This window comes from Colobus angolensis, unplaced genomic scaffold (genome assembly GCF_000951035.1).
Source record: "Colobus angolensis palliatus isolate OR3802 unplaced genomic scaffold, Cang.pa_1.0 Scaffold625, whole genome shotgun sequence".
Lineage (NCBI taxonomy): Eukaryota > Metazoa > Chordata > Mammalia > Primates > Cercopithecidae > Colobus > Colobus angolensis.
In genome coordinates, this window is record NW_012119877.1 from 447,291 (window position 1) to 466,928 (window position 19,638).

General features: G+C 35.0%; 1 protein-coding gene and 1 pseudogene across 1 annotated transcript; both read right to left on the reverse strand.

Moving 5' to 3' along the window:
• Nucleotides 1–1,269: 1,269 nt before the first annotated feature.
• On the reverse strand, nt 1,270–2,204 carry LOC105527464 (annotated as a pseudogene).
• Nucleotides 2,205–15,407: 13,203 nt separating this feature from the next.
• Nucleotides 15,408–16,406, reverse strand: LOC105527476 (olfactory receptor 4F3/4F16/4F29-like). The gene has a single exon (XM_011963800.1). The coding sequence runs from the start codon at nt 16,404–16,406 to the stop codon at nt 15,408–15,410; it is 999 nt and encodes a 332-aa protein (XP_011819190.1).
• Nucleotides 16,407–19,638: the final 3,232 nt, after the last annotated feature.

Genomic DNA, 19,638 nt, shown 5'->3' on the forward strand with positions numbered 1-19,638 from the left:
AAAAAGAAAAAGGAAGGAAGGAAGGAAGATGGGTGATGGCAAACGCTCTTTGGAGTGTTCAGTAGAGTAGAAAAGCAATATAGACAGAGGAATACTGTTTAATTATGGATTTTTTTAGTAAGTGACACAAATAAAAGCCATGGATGAGACCAGACGTGAGTGATGATACAATCATGCATTTTGTAAAATAACCAGAACCTGGTTCAATAAATTTCTTGTTGGGCTGCAAATAAAGAAGGAACTTGGAAACAACAAATACCCATATGAAATTGGTGACAATGAAAACAGTGTCATGCTCATTAGCTGGGTGATGGGATCAATTGTACCACAAACCTCAGCTTCACACAATATACCCATGTAACAAATGTACCACTGAATCTAAAATAAAAAGTTGAAATTTAAAAAAAAGAAAGAATAATGAACTCACTGGTGTCTCTTCTGCTCACTGGGGTCATAAATAAAAAGGCAGTAGAAGGGCAGAGGTACAGTTTGTTAGTGGAAAGCTCAAGAACCTAAATCAATGACTGGGCTTAAATTTTTTTTAATCTAAAAGTGAGGAAACCAAATTCTCCTTTCAAATCTATCATCTAACATCTGTGTCTGAATATAATCATCTATAAAATAATAGGTTGGAACAAATGGTCTCTCAAATTCCAGTTCTAAATTTCCAAACTTCTATTATATAATCAACAGTTCTCCAAGTAGCCAAAGGATATGGGAAGCAAGCAGATACTAAAGCAAGAGTGAGTGAAATGAAAGCAATTAGGCATTACGATAGTTTGGTAGGTAGTTTGAGAAAAGGACATTAAGCAATTCAAAACAGGGAAAGTATAACAGTGAAGAGGAATAATACACTAACTTCCAACACTGAATTATTGAACACATCCTCGTTTGGCACCTTTTGAGAGAGAAGATTAATGAAAGTGGGAAATTCGGTGAAAGATAGCTTAGGTTTGAAACATTTCACATAGTAATTATAAAAAGAATGGGCAGATGGTATGTCTTAACTTATAAAAAAATTATTGACATAAAAATACTCACTGCACATGAGTTGTCATGAATATTAAATGATTTCTATTAAACATCCAGCATAGGGTCTGAAACACAGAAGCCTCCAATGTTAGCTCCCTTTACTGTTATTGATTAGAGTACTAGAGATACACAAATGTAACCTAGTACACAAAAGTAATTGAGATATAAATTTCAATGACTTTATTTTTTCCATTGCCTTCAAGTGCAGAGCTACATTTTTGTTTATCTTTAGAAGAGCTAGGACATCTTCCTGTAACTCACAAGTTGATCCAAAGTTTCTTCATTGCTGCCTTCATCAACTTGTTCCTCAATGTATAGACGACTGGATTCAGAAAAAGAGTGAGAATTGCATCAAAGATAGCAAGAAATTTGTCCAAATGTGATGAGGGGGAGGGCCAGATGTAAAAGAAAATCAATGTCAAAAACTAAAACAACCAAAGAGACATGAGCTGACAAAGTAGAGACGGCCTCGGACAAACCACCTGAAGAGTGTTTCTGAGCAGTGACCAGAATGAAGATGTAAGAAATAATTAATATGGAGAAAGACCTCACAGAGATGAGTCCACTGTTGGCTGTGCCCATGAACTCCAGTCTGTTGGTCTCTGTACAAGCAAGTTTGATGAGCTGAGGGAGATCACAGTAAAAGCTGTCCAATACATTAGGGCCACAGAAGGGCAAGTCTGTGACAAAAGCCAGTTGGGCCACTGAGTGAATGAGGCCAAGGATCCAGGCAGCAGCCAAAATTAAAATGCATATTCATGGGTTCATAACGGTCAGGTAGTGGAGAGGCTTACATATAGCAACATATCGGTCAAAGGCCATGGCTATGAGCAGCACCATCTCCGTGCCCCCAACAGCATGAATAAAGAAGATCTGAGTTATACAGCCCCCAAAAGAGATGGTTTTGCATTTTCTAAAAAGGGCATAAATCATTTTGGGGGCTGCATAGAGCAAACTCCCAGGTCAAGAAAGGAGAGATTGGCCAGCAGGAAATACATAGGGGAGTGTAAGTTAGAGTCAGAAGTTACAGAGAACACAATGAGGAGGTTTCCCACCAGACTTGCCATGTAGAACGCAGAGAAAAAGAGGAAAAGAAGAAGCTGAATCACCCATGAGTTAGAGAGTCCCAGGAACACAAACTCAGACACCACAGAGAGGTTGGCTCCATCCATTGCCTCTGTGAGCAGAGCTGACTCTAACATTACCTGGAAAGGAGAGTAAAGAGAAACTCAAACTTTGTGGGGAGTCTCTGATTGCATGAGTTTCAAACTGTAAGGAAAAAATATGGCTTTAACTTACAGAGCCAAAACATCTCTATATAACCCCCTTAAACTGTAGTTGCAGAAAATAGGCAGTAACTCACTGTCACAAAGCACTGCTTCCAATTTCCTAGACCCCCTAACAATCTACAGGTTGTGATAAAAGAAGATCAGGCAAAAACAAATGCTAAATGCACTGGAATAACATGAGGGAAAAAAAGAGGAAATGAAGATGAACTCATTGATTTCTCCCTCACAGTTTGTTATTCCTGGCCATAGTTCTCCCCAAACCTCAAGCAATTTCTGATGACCTTTATTTTTCTTACCTTTTTTATTTCTTCCATGTGCAATATATTACCGTTATTCATACTCTCTCACGTTCAGCCTCATGCTACTGTAGTTTTATCAGATTATATTCACCTTTTCCTCATAAGCAGAGAAAATAGTGTAGAAACCCTAAAATTATCCCACCTTTGTAGCCCAGCCCAGGGAGTGGAGTTGATCACAAAGCCCGAGCAGTGACAGCATATGGTGGAGAAGGATAAGGCCAGGAAAGAGATGTACACTGCAGGATCTACACATGAATAGAGCTCATGCAACATAGCAAAAACAATTCCACATAATTGATATCTAAAATTCATTGGCCATGATAACTTTTCATGGTTCATGGAATGGTGGAAAGATATTACACTTGGAATCAGAAAAGTATGATCAAGTCCTAGCCCTAAGCTCATGGAAATTTGACCAAGTTCTTCCTCCCACTCCCTCTACACTTGAGACACTTTTTCAACTCAGTTGTATTATCTATAAAATAAAGGGGTGGAGACAATCCTTCCAAGTCTGCAATTACTATTATTTTATAATCCTATGCTATCCTGGTATGTAATAAAGTTCACCATAATGACAGTATTTTCTGCATTGGGTAGCTCCCATATTCACTATTTCTTTCCCTTGTTTGTGATTGGTTGTAAGTCACATACCCCATACAAGACAATCTCTTCACAGTAATCTCCCTCTTATCTAATTCCCTTTTTGACTCAATTAGCATGTTATATAAATCTATAATCTGCTAAATAGCAGATATAAATCTGCTGTATCATTTATTTTGCCCTTTATCATAACCATTTGTAATCAATCAATAAATATTTACTAGATGCCTCCCATGCACAATGGGTACTATTTACTTATAGAAGTATTAAAATATTTACTACTTTTAAGGATTTTACATCTGAGCACACACAATGTGAACAATAAAAAACATGCTGTGTAAAAATTTCAAATATAATATGATCATAAAATTGTTGAAGTAGAAAAGATACTCCTGAGCCAGTGTGATCAGAGCTATCTTCAGAAAGGAAACAGAATCTATGCTGCACTTTAAGAGATGGATCTAATTTATTTCAATACACAGCTTCATGTCTGAGCTTAAAGAATTACTTAGACATTATCAAGGAGTATCTCCCAGTCTGGAGCATTGTTTGATGAGCTTCCTGTGGAAATAATGATAACCAAGGTAAAACAAAAACAGTGGCCACCATGTGCAAGACACAACAATGACTGCTTCATATACACTATCTTGTTTGATATCTACAAAAACTGTGAAAGTTGGTATTATGGGCTCCTTTTTACATTTAGGGAAATCAAGACCAAGAGTGGAGAAGCAACAAGATAGAACATAAGAGGTAGAAATGAGATTGATACTCTGGTCTACCTCTCAGCCAGTATGGAGAGAAAACTTTCTTCCTCATGATTTTCTGATTGTATGATATATCTTAGTCCATTTCTGAATGTCCCATGTTCTATCCTCAGCACCCTAGGTAGATCTAAGTGAAAGAGAAGGAGATAGCTTTGTCCTTAAGTATTCATAGCATCTGGGTTTCTTGAGGTACTGCAAATGCATCCATAATTTAGCCTGGTTTTTTAAATAAACATAGTAGCAGAAGGTGAATTGGTATAATACCTGCAGCTCAGAGGATCCTGGCTGAGTTTCCTGACTGCCATTATCTTGATCCACATAAAATCCTTCAGCTTTCCATAAGAGACTCAATTTCTACTATAATATAATGAATGAAGAAAATAAAGGTGCTCTGTCTGCATGTCAAGAAATAAAATAAAGCCCAGAACTAAAGCAAATCAGATTCTATTCCCACTTATAAGATTGCCTCATAGCCATGCTAACTCCCTTTTTTGGATTTCAACTTTAGATAGCAATGAGGTCTTAAAAAAAAAAAAAAAGAAAGAAAAATAATTTTAGATTCTGATTTGATGTCCTTTTGCTTCTCATTTGTAGATTCTTGCTCATTAAGCTCAACCGAAGCTGCTTCCTTTGTATAAGGTATATTTAATTAATTTCTATACAAAACAAACCTGTCATCAGAAACATCTATTCAGTACCAACCCTTGGGGACTTGGAGCACTGTAAGCCAATGCCCCTAAGCCATTTCTATATTTGCCACCAAAGTACTTATTTAAAGACCAAAGGTGTGTCTATTTCCAAAGATTTAACCACATTTAACTGTGGTTAGAACTACCATTGCTTCATGCACAAACTATAAAATGCTATTACTGTGAAAGATATGGCTAATTGGCACACCGGTAGTACTGACCAAATGATACTGCAGAGACTTGGGATCACCAATATAAGTTCATTTGTCCAAGGGAACTGTCACCCAGAATCCTGGCAAGCCAACAGAGAAAGCTATAAATGAATCACAAACAGAGGGAAAAAGAGACCAAAAACATAAGACTAATATAAAAGACCTAAAGCACATAAGCAATAATGTAGATCTAAGTAACATCATACTCTGAAACCTAAAACAGATTATTCTTTCTTTTCAAATATCCACGGAGACCATATATGTGACCATATATTATAGCACCAGAAATCTCAAAAATTGGAAATAGTACAAATAACATACCTTAATCACAATCTAAGAAAACTTGAATTAAATTTAAAAAGAGGAATAGAGGGGAAGAAATCTAAAATATGACATAACTGTTCATAGATATATCAAAGGCAAAAATAAAAGCTATAAAAAATCCTTGTAAAAACTGAGAAAACTTGAAAATGGACTCTGTGTCAGATGGTGTTAGTGACCTCCTATGCGTTTTGTTAGACAAAATAATAATTTTTAAGATATTTGTAATTACACAAGATTGGAGAAAATGTTCATCAATGAAGAATTAGCTAAATAAATTATAGAATATATAACAGAATAATTTGAAACAATAAGAAAAGCTTGGGAAAGCTCTCTTTCTACAGATATGAAATGCCTCCGGACAGGAGGAAATCATTTATATTTTTTAAAATGAAAGGACAAGACATAATATTTTATATATGCACGAGCAATCGAATATAAAGAATAAAAAATAAAAATATAACAATGCTTACCTCTGGGAAAAGGAACTGGATATCTAAATAACCTCTTATAATTTTTGAATAGAAAATTTTTATCTATCAATTTTTATTTTAAAAATACAAAGAAAGAATACTCCAAAGAGTTTATTTTATGATATCATCCTCTCTAGTTAGTGACAGAGCACTAGTATTTGAATTTAATATTTCCTCCAAACCTTTGGGGGACAGTTAGGGATGGGGGGAGACTCTAGAAAAGTCTGAGATTTAAGCATAAAATTTTAAAGTGGGAAACACTTTGGAAAAAAGACACACAAAAAAGCAAGAATTAAAAGAAAAATACAAAGATGTGAATTTTCCCTAGGTTAATCTCTAAACTTAGCACCATTCCATTAAAGTATCATCAAGTTTCATTGAGGCGCTAAATTGATTATAAATTTCATTTGAAAGAACAAGTAAGAGCTGTGAAAACCTGGAAAGAGAGTTCGATGGAGTGGAAGAAGAGGAAGGAAGCCTTAACAGATAATAAAATATTTTAAAGACTCCTACAACGTTTTATAAAATTACAGGAATAAACAAATGGATTACTGGGACCAAATAGAAAATGCAGAAATATCCCAAATTGCCAGTGGAAATGTAGCATTCAATAAAGACAACTTCTCATATCAGTTGATATGCACATTTTAATAAATGACCTGAGGATGCTAGAGAACTATATGTAGAAAAGGTTAAATTAAACCAACTTCTGGCACTATACCAAAATAAATTCCAAAGGATGCAGAAGTCTGAAGACTTTTTAAATGAACAAACAGGAATTAGAAGAAACCTAAGTAAATTCCTCTATAATCTGCAAGTAGAGAAAATATGTCTAACTCTAATTCAAAATCCAGACAGAAGACAACGGAGATGTATCCTAAAAATATTGTAAAGACAGAAAAATGTGGCAATTAAAAATTATTCACATAGCAAAAATCTTTCAAAATTGAAAGCAAGCTCTCCGTTCAAAATAAAATTAAACTAGAAATCAATAAAAGAAAGATAGCTGGAAATTTTAAAACAGTTGGAGTTTAAACACACACTTCTAAATAACACAAGCATAAGGGAGAAATCTCAAGGGAAACTTAAAAATATTTTAAATGAAATGAAAATGAAAATACAATGTATTAAAATTTGTGGGATGTGGCAAAAGGCATGCTTAGACGGCAATTTATTGGTCTTAATGCATATAGTAGAAAAAGAAGCTTTAAAATAAATAATCCAAGCTTCAACTTAGGACACTAGAAGATGAGTAGATTAAATACAAAGTAAGCAGAAAAAGGAAATAAAAAAAATTAGAGTAGAAATTAATACAATAGAAAACAGAAAACCAATACAAAAAATCGAGGGACAATTGTGTCCTCAAATTACACAAATATGCTGGGCGTGGTGGCTCACACCTGTAATCCCAACACTTTGGGAGGCTGAGGCAGGTGGATTACCTGAGATCAGGAGTTCGAGAGCAGCCTGCCCAACATGGTGAAACCCCGATTCTGCAAAACTACAAAAATAGCTGAGCGAGGTGGCGCATGCCTCTGGTCCCAGCTACTCAAGAGACTGAGGCAGGAGAGTCACTTGAACCTGGGAGGCGGAGGTTGCAGTGAACCAAGATCATGCCACCACACTCCAGGCTGTGTGATAGAGTGAGACTCTGTCTCAAAAACAAACCAACAAAAAAGTAGATAAATGCTACATTAACGTTTGAGTGGTAAGATTCTGTTTTGAAGTCCGAAGTTTGCAGATATGCCTGTAGTTTATTTGGAGTTTACTACTTTCTTATTCTGTATCGTTAATGTAATAACTTAAATTACTACATATTTTACGATTTTTCTGCATTTTGTAAGAAATTTGCATCTTTGATTTGATGTAACAAAGGTTTTAATGTAATTTATGTTAGATTTTTACATTTTTTTCATTACTGTTACACTTTAACCTGACCAAATGACTGATTCTTATGTCATGGTATTAGTATTGTGAATAATCATGTGAAATGTTTTGAGACAGAGTACTATATTTGTGAATATAAGTTTATGGCTTTTTTACTTAGTAAAAAGCTTTCCATCAGTGTGGGAAACCAAGAAATTGCTTTCTGCTGTATAATCTGCCATTCATTGTAGATTAAAGCTTATTTTTCTGTGAAAAAAACTTATTCAATAAAATACTATTCTTTAAAATGAAAACAATCAACAAAACCAAAAAGCTGTTTTTTTAAGCATCAATAAAATCAGTAAGACTCTAGTTATGTTAACTAAGAAAACAAAAAGAAAGGATACAAATTAATAATATCAGAAATGAAAGAAAAAACTACTACAGATCCTGCAGACATTAAAAAAATAAAGAAATACTATAAATAACTCTATGCCCACAACTTGGATAACCTGGATGAAATGAACCAATTCCTTCAAAGATACAATCTACAAAAACTCACACAAGAGTCCGAATACGTCTATATCTATTAAAGATATTGAATCACATTTTCTTTATCCAATCATCCATGATGGACACTTAGGTTGATTTTGCTATTGTGAATAGTGCTGTGATCAACATGCAAGTGCAGTTATCTTTTGGATACAATGATTTCTTTTCCTTTGAGTAGTTACCAAGTAGTGGGATTGCTGGATCAAATGATACTTCTATTTTTAGGTCTTTGAGATCTCTCCATATGTTTTCCGTAGAGCTTGTACTAATTTACATTCCCATCAATAGCATATAAGCTTCCCCTTTTCTCCACATCCTCTCCAATATCTGTTATTTTTTAACTTTTTAGTAATAGCCATTCTCACTGGAGTAAGATGACAACTGTGGTTTTAATGTGCATTATCTAATGATTAGTGATGTTAAGCATTTTTTCATATGCTTCTTGACCATTTGTATGGTTTTTTGTTTGAAAAATGTCTATTCATATCTTTTGCCTACTTTTTAATTGGTTTATTTGGTGGGAATACACACACACACATATACATTATATATATATATATATATAAACACACACATGCACACACAATGGAATACTATTCAGCCTTAAAAAATAATGAAATAATGTCTTTTGCAGCAACGTGTACGGAGCTGGAGCTGGAGACCATTATCTTAAGTGAAACAACTCAAAAACAAAGTCAAATACCACATGTTCTCACTTAAAAGTGGGAACTAAATAAGGTGTACACAACACAGAGTGTGCAATAATAGACATCAGAGTCTTGGAAGGATAGGGTAGTGGAAGTGGGGTGACAGATGAGAAATTACTTAATGGGTACAATGTATATCATTCGGGTAATGGTCACACTAAAAGCTCAGAATTCACCACCATACAATATATCCATGTAGCAAAACTGCACTTGTACCCCTTAAATTTATACAAATAAAAAAAGAAATTCAATTAATAATTAATAATCTTCCAAAACAGAAAGTGTCAGACCCAGACAGACTCACTGGTAAGTTCTACCAAACAATTAAGGAAGAAAATATACCAATGCTGTACCATCTCTTCCGTAAGTTAGGTAGAAGAAATATACCTTAACTCATCCTTATAAGGCCAGCACTACCTTAATACTGAAACCAAACAAATACATTACAAGAAAACAAAACTACATACCAATATCTCTCATGAACAAATGTGCCAAAATTTTTAGAAAAACATTTTGAAATTGAGGCCGGGTGCAGTGGCTCATGCAGGTAATCCCAGCACTTTGGGAGGTCGAGGCGGGCAGATCACGAGGTCAGGAGATCGAGACCATCCTGGCTAACACGGTGAAACCCCATCTCTACTGAAAATACAAAAAATTAGCCAAGCATGGTGGCCGGTGCCTGTAGTCCCAGCTACTCGGGAGGCTGAGGCAGGAGAATGGCGTAAACCCGGGAGGGGGAGCTTGCAGTGAGCTGAGATCTGGCCACTGCACTCCAGCCTGGGCAACAGAGCCAGACTCCATCTCAAAAAAAAAGAAAAAGAAAAGAAAAGAAAAATATTTACAAATTGAATCCAAAGTACAGTCCTTCTTCTTTATCCATGGATTCCACAACTGTAAATTCAACCAACCTGGAATCAAAAATATTCAGAAAGAAAAACAACAAAAAATAACAATACAGCATTAAAAAGTAACACAAATTTTTTAAAAACAATAGAGTTTAATAACTATTTGCATAGCACTTGCATTGTATTAAGTAATATAAACAATCTAATTTAAAGTACAGTCATGTGTCACTTAACAAGGGGGATGCATTCTGAGAAATGCATCATTAAGCAAATTCGTCATTGTGTGAACTTTGTAGGCTGCACTTACACAAACTAGATGCTACAGCCCACTGAACACCTAAGCTATACAGTAGGGCCTATTGCTCCTAAGCCACAAACCTGTATAGCATGTTACTGTACTGAATATTGTAGGCAATTGCTAAGTATTTGCGTACTAAACATATCTAAACATAGAAAAGGCATCATAAAAATTTAGAATACAAGGTAAACACTTACCATGAATGGAGCTTGCAGAGCTGGAAATTGTTCTGGGTATATCACTGAGCAAGTGGTAAGTGAATATGAAAATTCAAGACATTATACTACACTATTGCAGATTTTATAAATGCTGTATACTTAGGCTACACTAAATTTATTTTTAAAATATTTTTATTTCTTCAATAATAAATTAATTTCAGCTTACTGTAACTTTTTACTTTATAAACTTTTCCACTTCTTTTCAACTTTTTGACTCTTTTGTAATAACAGTTTAAAACACAAATACATTGTATAGCTCTGCAAAAATGTTCCTTTATATTCTTATTCTGTAAGCTTTTTATTTATTTATTTTTACTCTTCAAATTTTTTTGTTAAAAACTAAGACAAAAACATACACATTAGCCTAAGCCGACATAGGGTCAAGATCATCAATATCACTATCTTCCACCTCCACATCTTATCCTGCTGAAAGATCAAGGACAATGACATGAATGGAGCTGTCATCTTCTATGATAACAATGCCCTCTTTTGGAATACCTCCTGAAGGACCCACCTGAGGCATGTTTACAGTTAGCTGGGATTTTTTCATACGTAGAACGAGTATAGTCTAAAATAACAATAAAAAGTATAGTATAGTAAATACATCAACCAGTAAAATCATCATTTATTATTATCAAGTATTAGGTACTGTGCATAATTATATGTTCTATACTTTTATATGACTGATAGCATGGTAGGTTTATTTGTACCATTATCACTAAAAACAGGTGAGTAATGCATTGTACTACAATGTTACAATGGCTACATCACTAGGTGATAGAAACTTTTCAGCTCTATTATAATCTTATGGGACCACTATAATAATACAGTTCACCATAGACTGAAACATCATTATACAACACATGACTGTATACAGGGGGATGTGAACAGGTTATATGCAAATACTATGCCATTTTATATAAGGTACTTCAGCATCTATATTTTGATATCCACAGGAGTCCTGGAAATAATCCTGCAAAGATACTGAGGGATAATTGTATATAAAAAGAATTATATATCATGGCCAAGTGAGATTTATCCCAGCTATGCAAGGCTGGCTCAAAAAACAATTAATGTAATCTGTTAAATCAATAAGCTAAAGAAGAAAAAAAAAACATGATTATATCAATAGACACAGGAAAACCATTTGACAAAAATCCAACACCCATTCATGATTAAAAAAAAAAAACTCTCAGTAAACTCTCAGTTATTTTGAGGATATCAATAAACTAAAAAAGGTTTGTATGGAGAGGCAAACGACCCAGAATAGCCTTCTGCAAATTTGTTTTATAGATGTAAATATAGAATTTCACATATTTATTTTTCCTGCTCTCAATTTTTTTAATTTGATGCATCTGAGTGTTTTTGGAACCTTGTCGGGTCATCCAATTTTTTTTTTTCATTTTTATGTTATTCACAGATTTTCTAAGTATGCCCTCATTTTGTCATCCTGACATAGACTTATTTTTATTACATTGTTTGAGTTTTTTTTGAAAATAAATTCTCCAAATTTATTTCTTCTGCAGCAGGAAAACAAGTTATGATACATAATCTCAGGGTATCTATCTACCTTAATGCTATTAATATAAATTGTTTCTTCATGGTTTTGATTATAATGAAATTTTCATAAAACAAGTTTTAGTTTTTCAGACATCATAAATTTTACACTACTATTACTTCATTATACAATAATCTAAATAATTTTTGAAATTATGTCTCAAAAAAAGAAGAAACTCATATTTTTTATTCTATTAGTAAGTAATGTTCTTAACAGAAAAGCAAAATTCTTAATCTACTAGAACCAGGAGAATTCCACCTTCAAGAAAGTATTTTAGCTATTAATAACACTGTCTACTGTATCACAGAGTTGATGAATTTTATTTTCTTTTAAACTTTTTCCTTAGCTGTTGCTCTTGCTAGAGCTACTAACCATTTTTAAAGAAGAAACTCAGGGTTGGACACGGTGGCTCGCTCATGCCTATAATCCCAGCACTTTGGGAGGCCGAGGCAGGCGGATCACCTGAGGTCAGGAGTTCGAGACCAGCCTGGCCAACATGGCGAAACTCCGTCTCTACTAAAAATACAAAAATTAGCCAAGTGTGGTGGGGAGCGCCTGTAATGCCAGTTACTCTGGAGGCTGAGGCAGGAGAATCACTTGGCAGAGGTTGCAATGAGCCAAGATCGGCCACTGCACTACAGCCTGGGTGACAGAGTGAGACTCTGTCTCAAAAAAAAAAAAAAAGAAAGAAAAAGAAACTCATGTTTCTGATTCTATTCTTATCTAAGCTGAGAGACATCCACGTGCCTGTTTGTCACTGGTCCTTGATTAAAGTATCATTCAAATATGATCAAATTTTCTGTATATTTTTCTAATTTTCTTTAATAGATTTGTATTATTTTGTAATCAGAAAACTGCTCTAAAAAAGAAGAATCCTCAAAAATAGGCAAAATTCCTCTGATATACACATTTAGAACATAATTATTGAGATAATTGGGACCCCGTTACATTTTATTATCATCCAATCTACGTTTTACAATCTTATCTGTAAAGCTATCATGAGAAAATGTATCAAAAACCCAATGAAATTTTCAAGTCAGACTCAGGGTCAAACATTATTAGTAATATTGGCATCCATCTTCCTCCAGAATTTATGGCTTTCTTCAAGTCACAGAGCACTGGCAGAGAAAAATTAAAATTTACAGATTCTTAGATCATGTTTTTTTACCTCATGATCTCTATCAGTGGTATCAGCACACATTATATGTCAGCTCAAGCTCATCCCAAAGAAATGATTTCCACAAACTCTTCTCCAGTTTTCTGCATTCTGAATGCTCTCCTAGATCGGCAGCCCTTGTACCCCAATCCCCATAGTGTTGCAACATCCTATAGCATGCAGTAAAGCTAGTTTTCAGTGTTTGTCTTCCAGAGTCACAACCAGTGATCTCAACTTATTATGGGCCATATTACGCTATAATGTGTACCAGAAACATCAATTCTTAAAGGTCCCCATTCATGCCAGCGAGACTAGGTTTTGGTGCTCACGGTTTTACATGCTTTGTCAAAATGTGACATCAAAATATCTAAGATTACACAAACACCAAGATTTTATCAATCCTATACAAGAAATCTGGAGAAGTAAAAGAATTCCAACCCTATACGATAGGTGGTTTCTGAGGGCAGTCATATTATCAGGCTCACATTACAGAAGATCCCTCTGGTGGCTTTCTGGGGAAGATTCTGGGAGGAAGGGGAGGCGAGGTTCCATGCTCACAGATCGATTAGGAGGTGAGGAATAGGAGATCCTGGGCCAAGGAAATGACAGTGAAAAGAAAGAGAAAGGGACAAATACAAGCAATATTTAAAAGAACAGACAAGGCCAAGCACACTGGCTCATGCCTGTAATCCCAGCACTTTGGGAGGCCGACGTGGGCAGATCACGAGGTCAAGAGATCGAGACCATCCTGGCTAACATGGTGAAACCCCATCTCTACTAAAAATACAAAAAAAATTAGCCGGGCATGGTGGCAGGTGCCTGTAGTTCCAGCTCCTCGGGAGGCTGAGACAGGAGAATGGCGTGAACCCGGGAGGTGGGGCTTGCAGTGAGCCAAGATCGCACCACTGCACTCCAGCCTGGGCAACAGAGTGAGACTGTCTCAAAAAAAAAAAAAAAAAAAAAAACTCTGTGTCATCAAGATTCTAGCTTTAAAAAACTGGGTGGTATCATCAATCTGGGTGAGAATGCAGAAAACCCCAGTTTCTACAGGGAAGGTGACAAGTTTCATAAAAGTTATATATGGAATTGCTCTTTCCAGTTATGTCGTCTGGAGTTCATGAAAGAAGCCAGGACTAGTGTTAGAAATATGGGAGGATATTTCAGATGCATGCAACACTTAGGATGAAAGTTTTCAACGCATAAAAGCAAGGGGTACAAAACAGGAACGCCAACACATCTTTTCTCAAGTTCAAGAGGGTTTAATCTTATAGCTAAGATTCAGTGGCAAATTTGTGTGGGAGAGAGGGTGAAGATTTGTCAGAAATATTCCTTTCGGCCTTGAACATTATGCTTCCAATTTCTTACTAACAGTCTATTGCTGCCAGTACAAGGATTGCTACAGGTCATTCCGGAGCTGATGAAGAGCAGGACAGTTTCCTAAAAGGTTGTTTAATCCACACTTGAATAATAGCAGGTTCACATGACAGCCACTCCTACTTATTTGGTAACCCAGAGAAGCACTGAAATACTCTCTTTGAACAATTATTTATGCTATTTTTGATTAGTATTTTTTTAAATAATTATGTAAAGTTTATCATGTGGAAAGTTTAATGCATTTCTTAATTTATAACTTTATATCTCTTCATTTATAGACAGTTTTGTAATATATTTTGTAATTTCTACACTTTGTATTTGCTTTTCTTTAAGACAAGGTCTCACTCTATCACCTAGGCTGGAGTGCAGTGGCGCAATCATATGTATCATTTGCTTTTTATTTAGTCATGAACTTGGTTCACATAAAATGGAAATATTTTGCATTTGTATTTATTAATAAATCAGTGTTTCTTCTTTTCATCTCCAAAATATTTAATCCATTTATAATCATTTAATATTTATATACTTTTCAATATAAAAAATATAAAAAATAACTTGTTTAGGAAATAATTGGGATAAAAATAATTATCATGTACATTGTGTGGTATAGCAATTTATATCTTCTGGTCTTGAAATGTTTTTTTCATTAATAATATTAAAGTTTCCTGAGTTGTCTCTCTATGATTTTCCTCAAATTTTACCTTCCAATTATAACTGAACAAATTAAGATGGCAAAAGCCTCAAATGCTCGAAGCTATCTAAGCAATTATCTTTACTTTGTTTTTCCCTCAGTATATAGACACTGAGAAACTCTGAAGACATAAATACAGGTACACACGTGAATTAGAAGAGATAAACCTTTGAGAATCCATGTCAAGGAGAACAGCATCCAAAATTGGTTATTAATGGGAAATGTGCCCAGTATGTGAGATTTTAGCAATCACTATCACCAAAATCTTCAAAAATAAACAAGGATGCTACATTCAGAGAGTGAATTCATTTCTCATCAATATTTTCAGGATTCTTAAAGCAAGGGTTCCCCGTGAAGAACTAACCAGATCAGAACAGAATCTGTTGAGGAGAGATTTCACAGTAGATATTGAACACACTAACTCAACTAAAATGATTTGTGAAATGTTCAATTAAAGAGATTAATTTCCAAGAATAGTCAAGATGAATCTGAATTTTTTTGGACTGGGAGAAAAAGAATTCTGCCTGATACCTAAAGCCCTAAGAAACAGTTTCCTCATTGCTACCTTCATGTCCTTATTTCTAAATGTACAGATGACAGGATTCATAAAAGAAGTAATAAGGACATCAAAGATAGCTAAAAATTTATCTATAGGTAAGGTAGGAAATGGCCACACATAGACAATAATGCAAGGACCAAAGAAGAAAACCACAACAGTGATGTGAGCTGTGAGAGTGGACAGGGCCTTGGATGAACCTCCTGAAGAGTGTTTACGAACAGTGACCAGAATAAAGATGTAGGACACAATCAAGATGAAGAAAGTGCCCATGGAGATGAAACCATTGTTGGCAGTGACCAGAAACTCCAGTCTGTATGTGTCTATACATGCAAGTTTGATAAACTGAGGAAAATCACAATAAAAACTATCCATTTGGTTGGAGCCACAAAAGGGTAAGTTTACAACAAAAGCCAGTTGGGCCACAGAATGGATGAGTCCAATGGTCCAAGCAACAGCCATAAAAGAAATGCACGTTCTTAGGCTCATGATGTTCAGGTAGTGGAGGGGCTTACAGATAGCAATATAGCGATCATAGGCCATGACTACGAGCAGCACCATCTCTGTACCACCAACAGTGTGAATAAAGAACATCTGAGTCATGCATCCTTTCAAGGAGATGACTTTATGTTTTCTGAAAAGGTCATAAACCATCTTTGGGGTTGCAATGCTGGAAACACCTGCATCAATGAAGGAGAGATTTGCCAACAGAAAGTACATGGGGGAATGTAAGTGATGGTCTGAGATTATAGCAAGCATAATGAGAATGTTTCCAAGCATACTTGCTACATAAAACATTGTGAAAAAGAGAAAAAGGAAAATCTGAATCTCCCAAGAACTCGTGAGTCCCAACAAGAAAAATTCAGACACCACTGAGTGATTTTCTCCATTCATCAACTTCATGTGCAAGGCTGACCTTGAAGTTACCTGAAGAATGAAAGAGGAAGAAAAACATAATTTTTAAGTTGAAATTGACATTCTGGCTATGGAATAATGGCACAAATGTCTACTACTCTGCTCAAGATTACAAGGTGATCTTGCCATTTTACATAGTACAAGGTTCATGGAGAGCCAGCCCCAGAATTTTTTCCACACCTAGATACTTGGTATTCTTTAATCATGTAGGCTCAAATTTAGTTTGGGCTTTACTGTGTAATCAAGAAGAGAAAATGTAAATAAAGTCATCTACAAACTTAAAGAGAGATAAATCAGATAGTAGAGAGATTTGTGCTTCCTAATTTCTACATGGAAAAAAATGCTACAGAATGAAAAGTGTAAACATTGGGAAAAGTTATTTCTTTTTGTTGTAAAAGTTACTTATTTTGTATATATGTAGCCACCTTACTACACTTTGTAGTTTTTTACTGAAATATCTTGGGTTTTCTAGCTTGACAATCATGTCATCAGCAAAAAGAGATAACATTTCATTTTTTAATTTTTGTTGGTTTGATTAAAACTATATTCATTTCATTACCTCCTGATTAAGTTGGAAGTGCTATTATACTTTTCTATTCTGTTAATGGTTACTATCCTTTTTCTAGTGATACAATTCTGCACTCTTATTTTAAAACACATCAACTATTTTCCTCACCAACATGTTCTGTTTCCTTTCTACTTTGCTCAAGCACCAATTAAGATGACACCTTCAAAATACTTTTCTCCCCTGTTTACTTTTCTCCTCTTTCCACTCAATTAAGTCAATTCTTTTTCATCCTTCTGGAATTACTATTGGTTTTACATATTGATTTTCATACCTCGTGTATCTGTCGTTCCTATTTTGTTTTCTTTCATGATTTTCTTCTCATTATCTTTATCCTATGTGCTTTAAGATATACAGTGCACCTAATCTTCCAGCCTCAAATTTGGATTTCAAAAATAATCATCTGGCCAGGCACAGTAGTTCATGCCTATAATCCCAGCACTTTGGGAGGCCGAGGCAGGAGGATTGCTTGAGCCCAGGAGTTTGAGACCAGTATGGGCAACACAGTGAGACCCCACCTCTACAAAAAATAAAAAGATTAACCAGGCATGATTGCACATGTCTGTAGTCCCAGCTACTTGGGAGGTAAGGTGGAAGGATCACTTGAGTCCAGGAGTGCAAGGCTATCCCAACCTGGGCAACAGACCTAGATGCTGTTTCTAAAAAAAAATTAAAAATAACTAAAAAGAAATCATCTAAGCCAAGCGCAGTGGCACATGCCTGTAATCTCAGCTAGTAGGTAGGTTGAGGCAGGAGAATCACTTGAGCCTAGGAATTCAAGGCTGTAATGTACTATGATCACACCTGTGAATAGCCACTGCACTCTAGCCTGGGCAATACATAGAGACCTCATGTCAAAAAAAAAAGAAAAAAAAAATCATACTGTCTTTAAATTCATCTTCTGAATTGCTCTGCTCCAAAGAATCTTGTCTATGTTGCACTTGAATCTCTTTACATGCTATTATTATGTTTTATTAAAATAAGTATCTGCTTCTACCAGCAGCCCTGTATCAAAGATCAGCCTAATACTACATATATTTAATATATGCTTTATGCATATAAATTATGAGATTTGAGAAGAACATTCAGAAATATATGCCAACTACCTGATTTCAACAACTACTCAATATATCCAGCCTAGTCTGTTATTTTGTACACGCTAATCTCTCCAGAGATGTAAATGCCATCTAAAATACAGCGGTAGACTCCTTGTTGTGTTGTTGTAATAATTACTTGAGTTTTACAAAAGTGCCTTAAAAATCTTTGAAATAAATAAATACCACCGTATTGGGTTTGAAGTAAACTCTAATTCTCAATGACAATAGTCTAACTTATTGCTTGTGATGAAGCAATTAAAGAAAAGTTGGTGAGAATTTGATATTTTTTAAGGATCCAAACTTAAAATTGAACTCATCTCAAATATTTTCCATCACAATACAGGCTGACCTTGAAGACAAGTAAAATTTTCTCTACAAGATGATAAAGAATGACAATTTAAAATAAAAATTCAATCATGTTAATCTTTTCAAATCTCAATTTAGGGTATTAGATAGTTTATTTAAACCCATGTGTTTTCCTCCTCATGTTTAATAATCTGGGCAGACAGGTAATATATTTGTTAAAAATGAATAACTGGTCAAACTCCTGGGTTTAAATATGACTTAACCATTTACCCTCCCATTTTTCCCTAACCTTAGACAACTTATCTATCTCATTGTATCTAAGATACTATCAAATTGAGTAATAATAGTTCTGGCCTCAAAATTTGCCATGGGTAAAGAGCTTAGAGCAGTTTTTGACACAGCAAGAACTCAATACTGTTAGCTGTAATGACACTATTATAAACATCCTGAGTGGCACTAAATTTGTCTGGTAGTTCACTTAACTCTCAAACTTCTCCTTTTGTCATTCTCTAGTTTTTCATCATTCCTTCACTACATAAATAAGAGTGTTATTTAAGATCTTGCCTTGTTCTCCTCCTCTAATGGGCTTTCTGTTTGGTCTTATCATACTCTCCCTCTAAAACTTGACCACTATATGAAAGGCAATATATATGGAAAGATCTAGTAGTATCACTAGCATATAACTTCTAGTTGAATCTGAGTAAGTATATCATTCATCCCCTAATTCTTTCCTAAACAGTACAGCCATATTTCCCTCAGCTTACTAAGCACTATTACCTAGATATTTATATATTACATGTACATATAAATTTTACATGACTACAACAAAACCCATAATTACCTCTCTAATCCCCAATGCAGTTTTCCTCAAGATTTAATACATTATCACAATCATCTCATCTGTCCTACTCCTCTCAAATCTCTCATTTGTTTTCAGTAACCATTACTGAAATTCTATAATTCAGGACAACTGACCTCTCAATTTCTCCTGAATATGGCCATGAGATTGCTTCTCCTAAGCAGCCCCTTGATTATATAACTAGCACTGCCAAAAACTGTTCAGTGGGTCTCATCACCTCTGAAAATACAAATTCCTAATCTAGAATCTACTGCTGTAATTTGGCTTTATACCATATTGCTAGTATAATCTCCCTTTATGCTCCTACTTTTCAGAAATATTTATTTCTCCTAATACTATCTGCTCCACTGCCAATCGATGCCCCCCTTGCCTCCACGTTTCTAAAACTGGTCT

Bases quoted from the DNA above. Each gene is read 5' to 3' on its own strand.
- LOC105527476 (XM_011963800.1), bottom strand. From the start codon at position 16,406: ATGAAGTTGATGAATGGAGAAAATCACTCAGTGGTGTCTGAATTTTTC.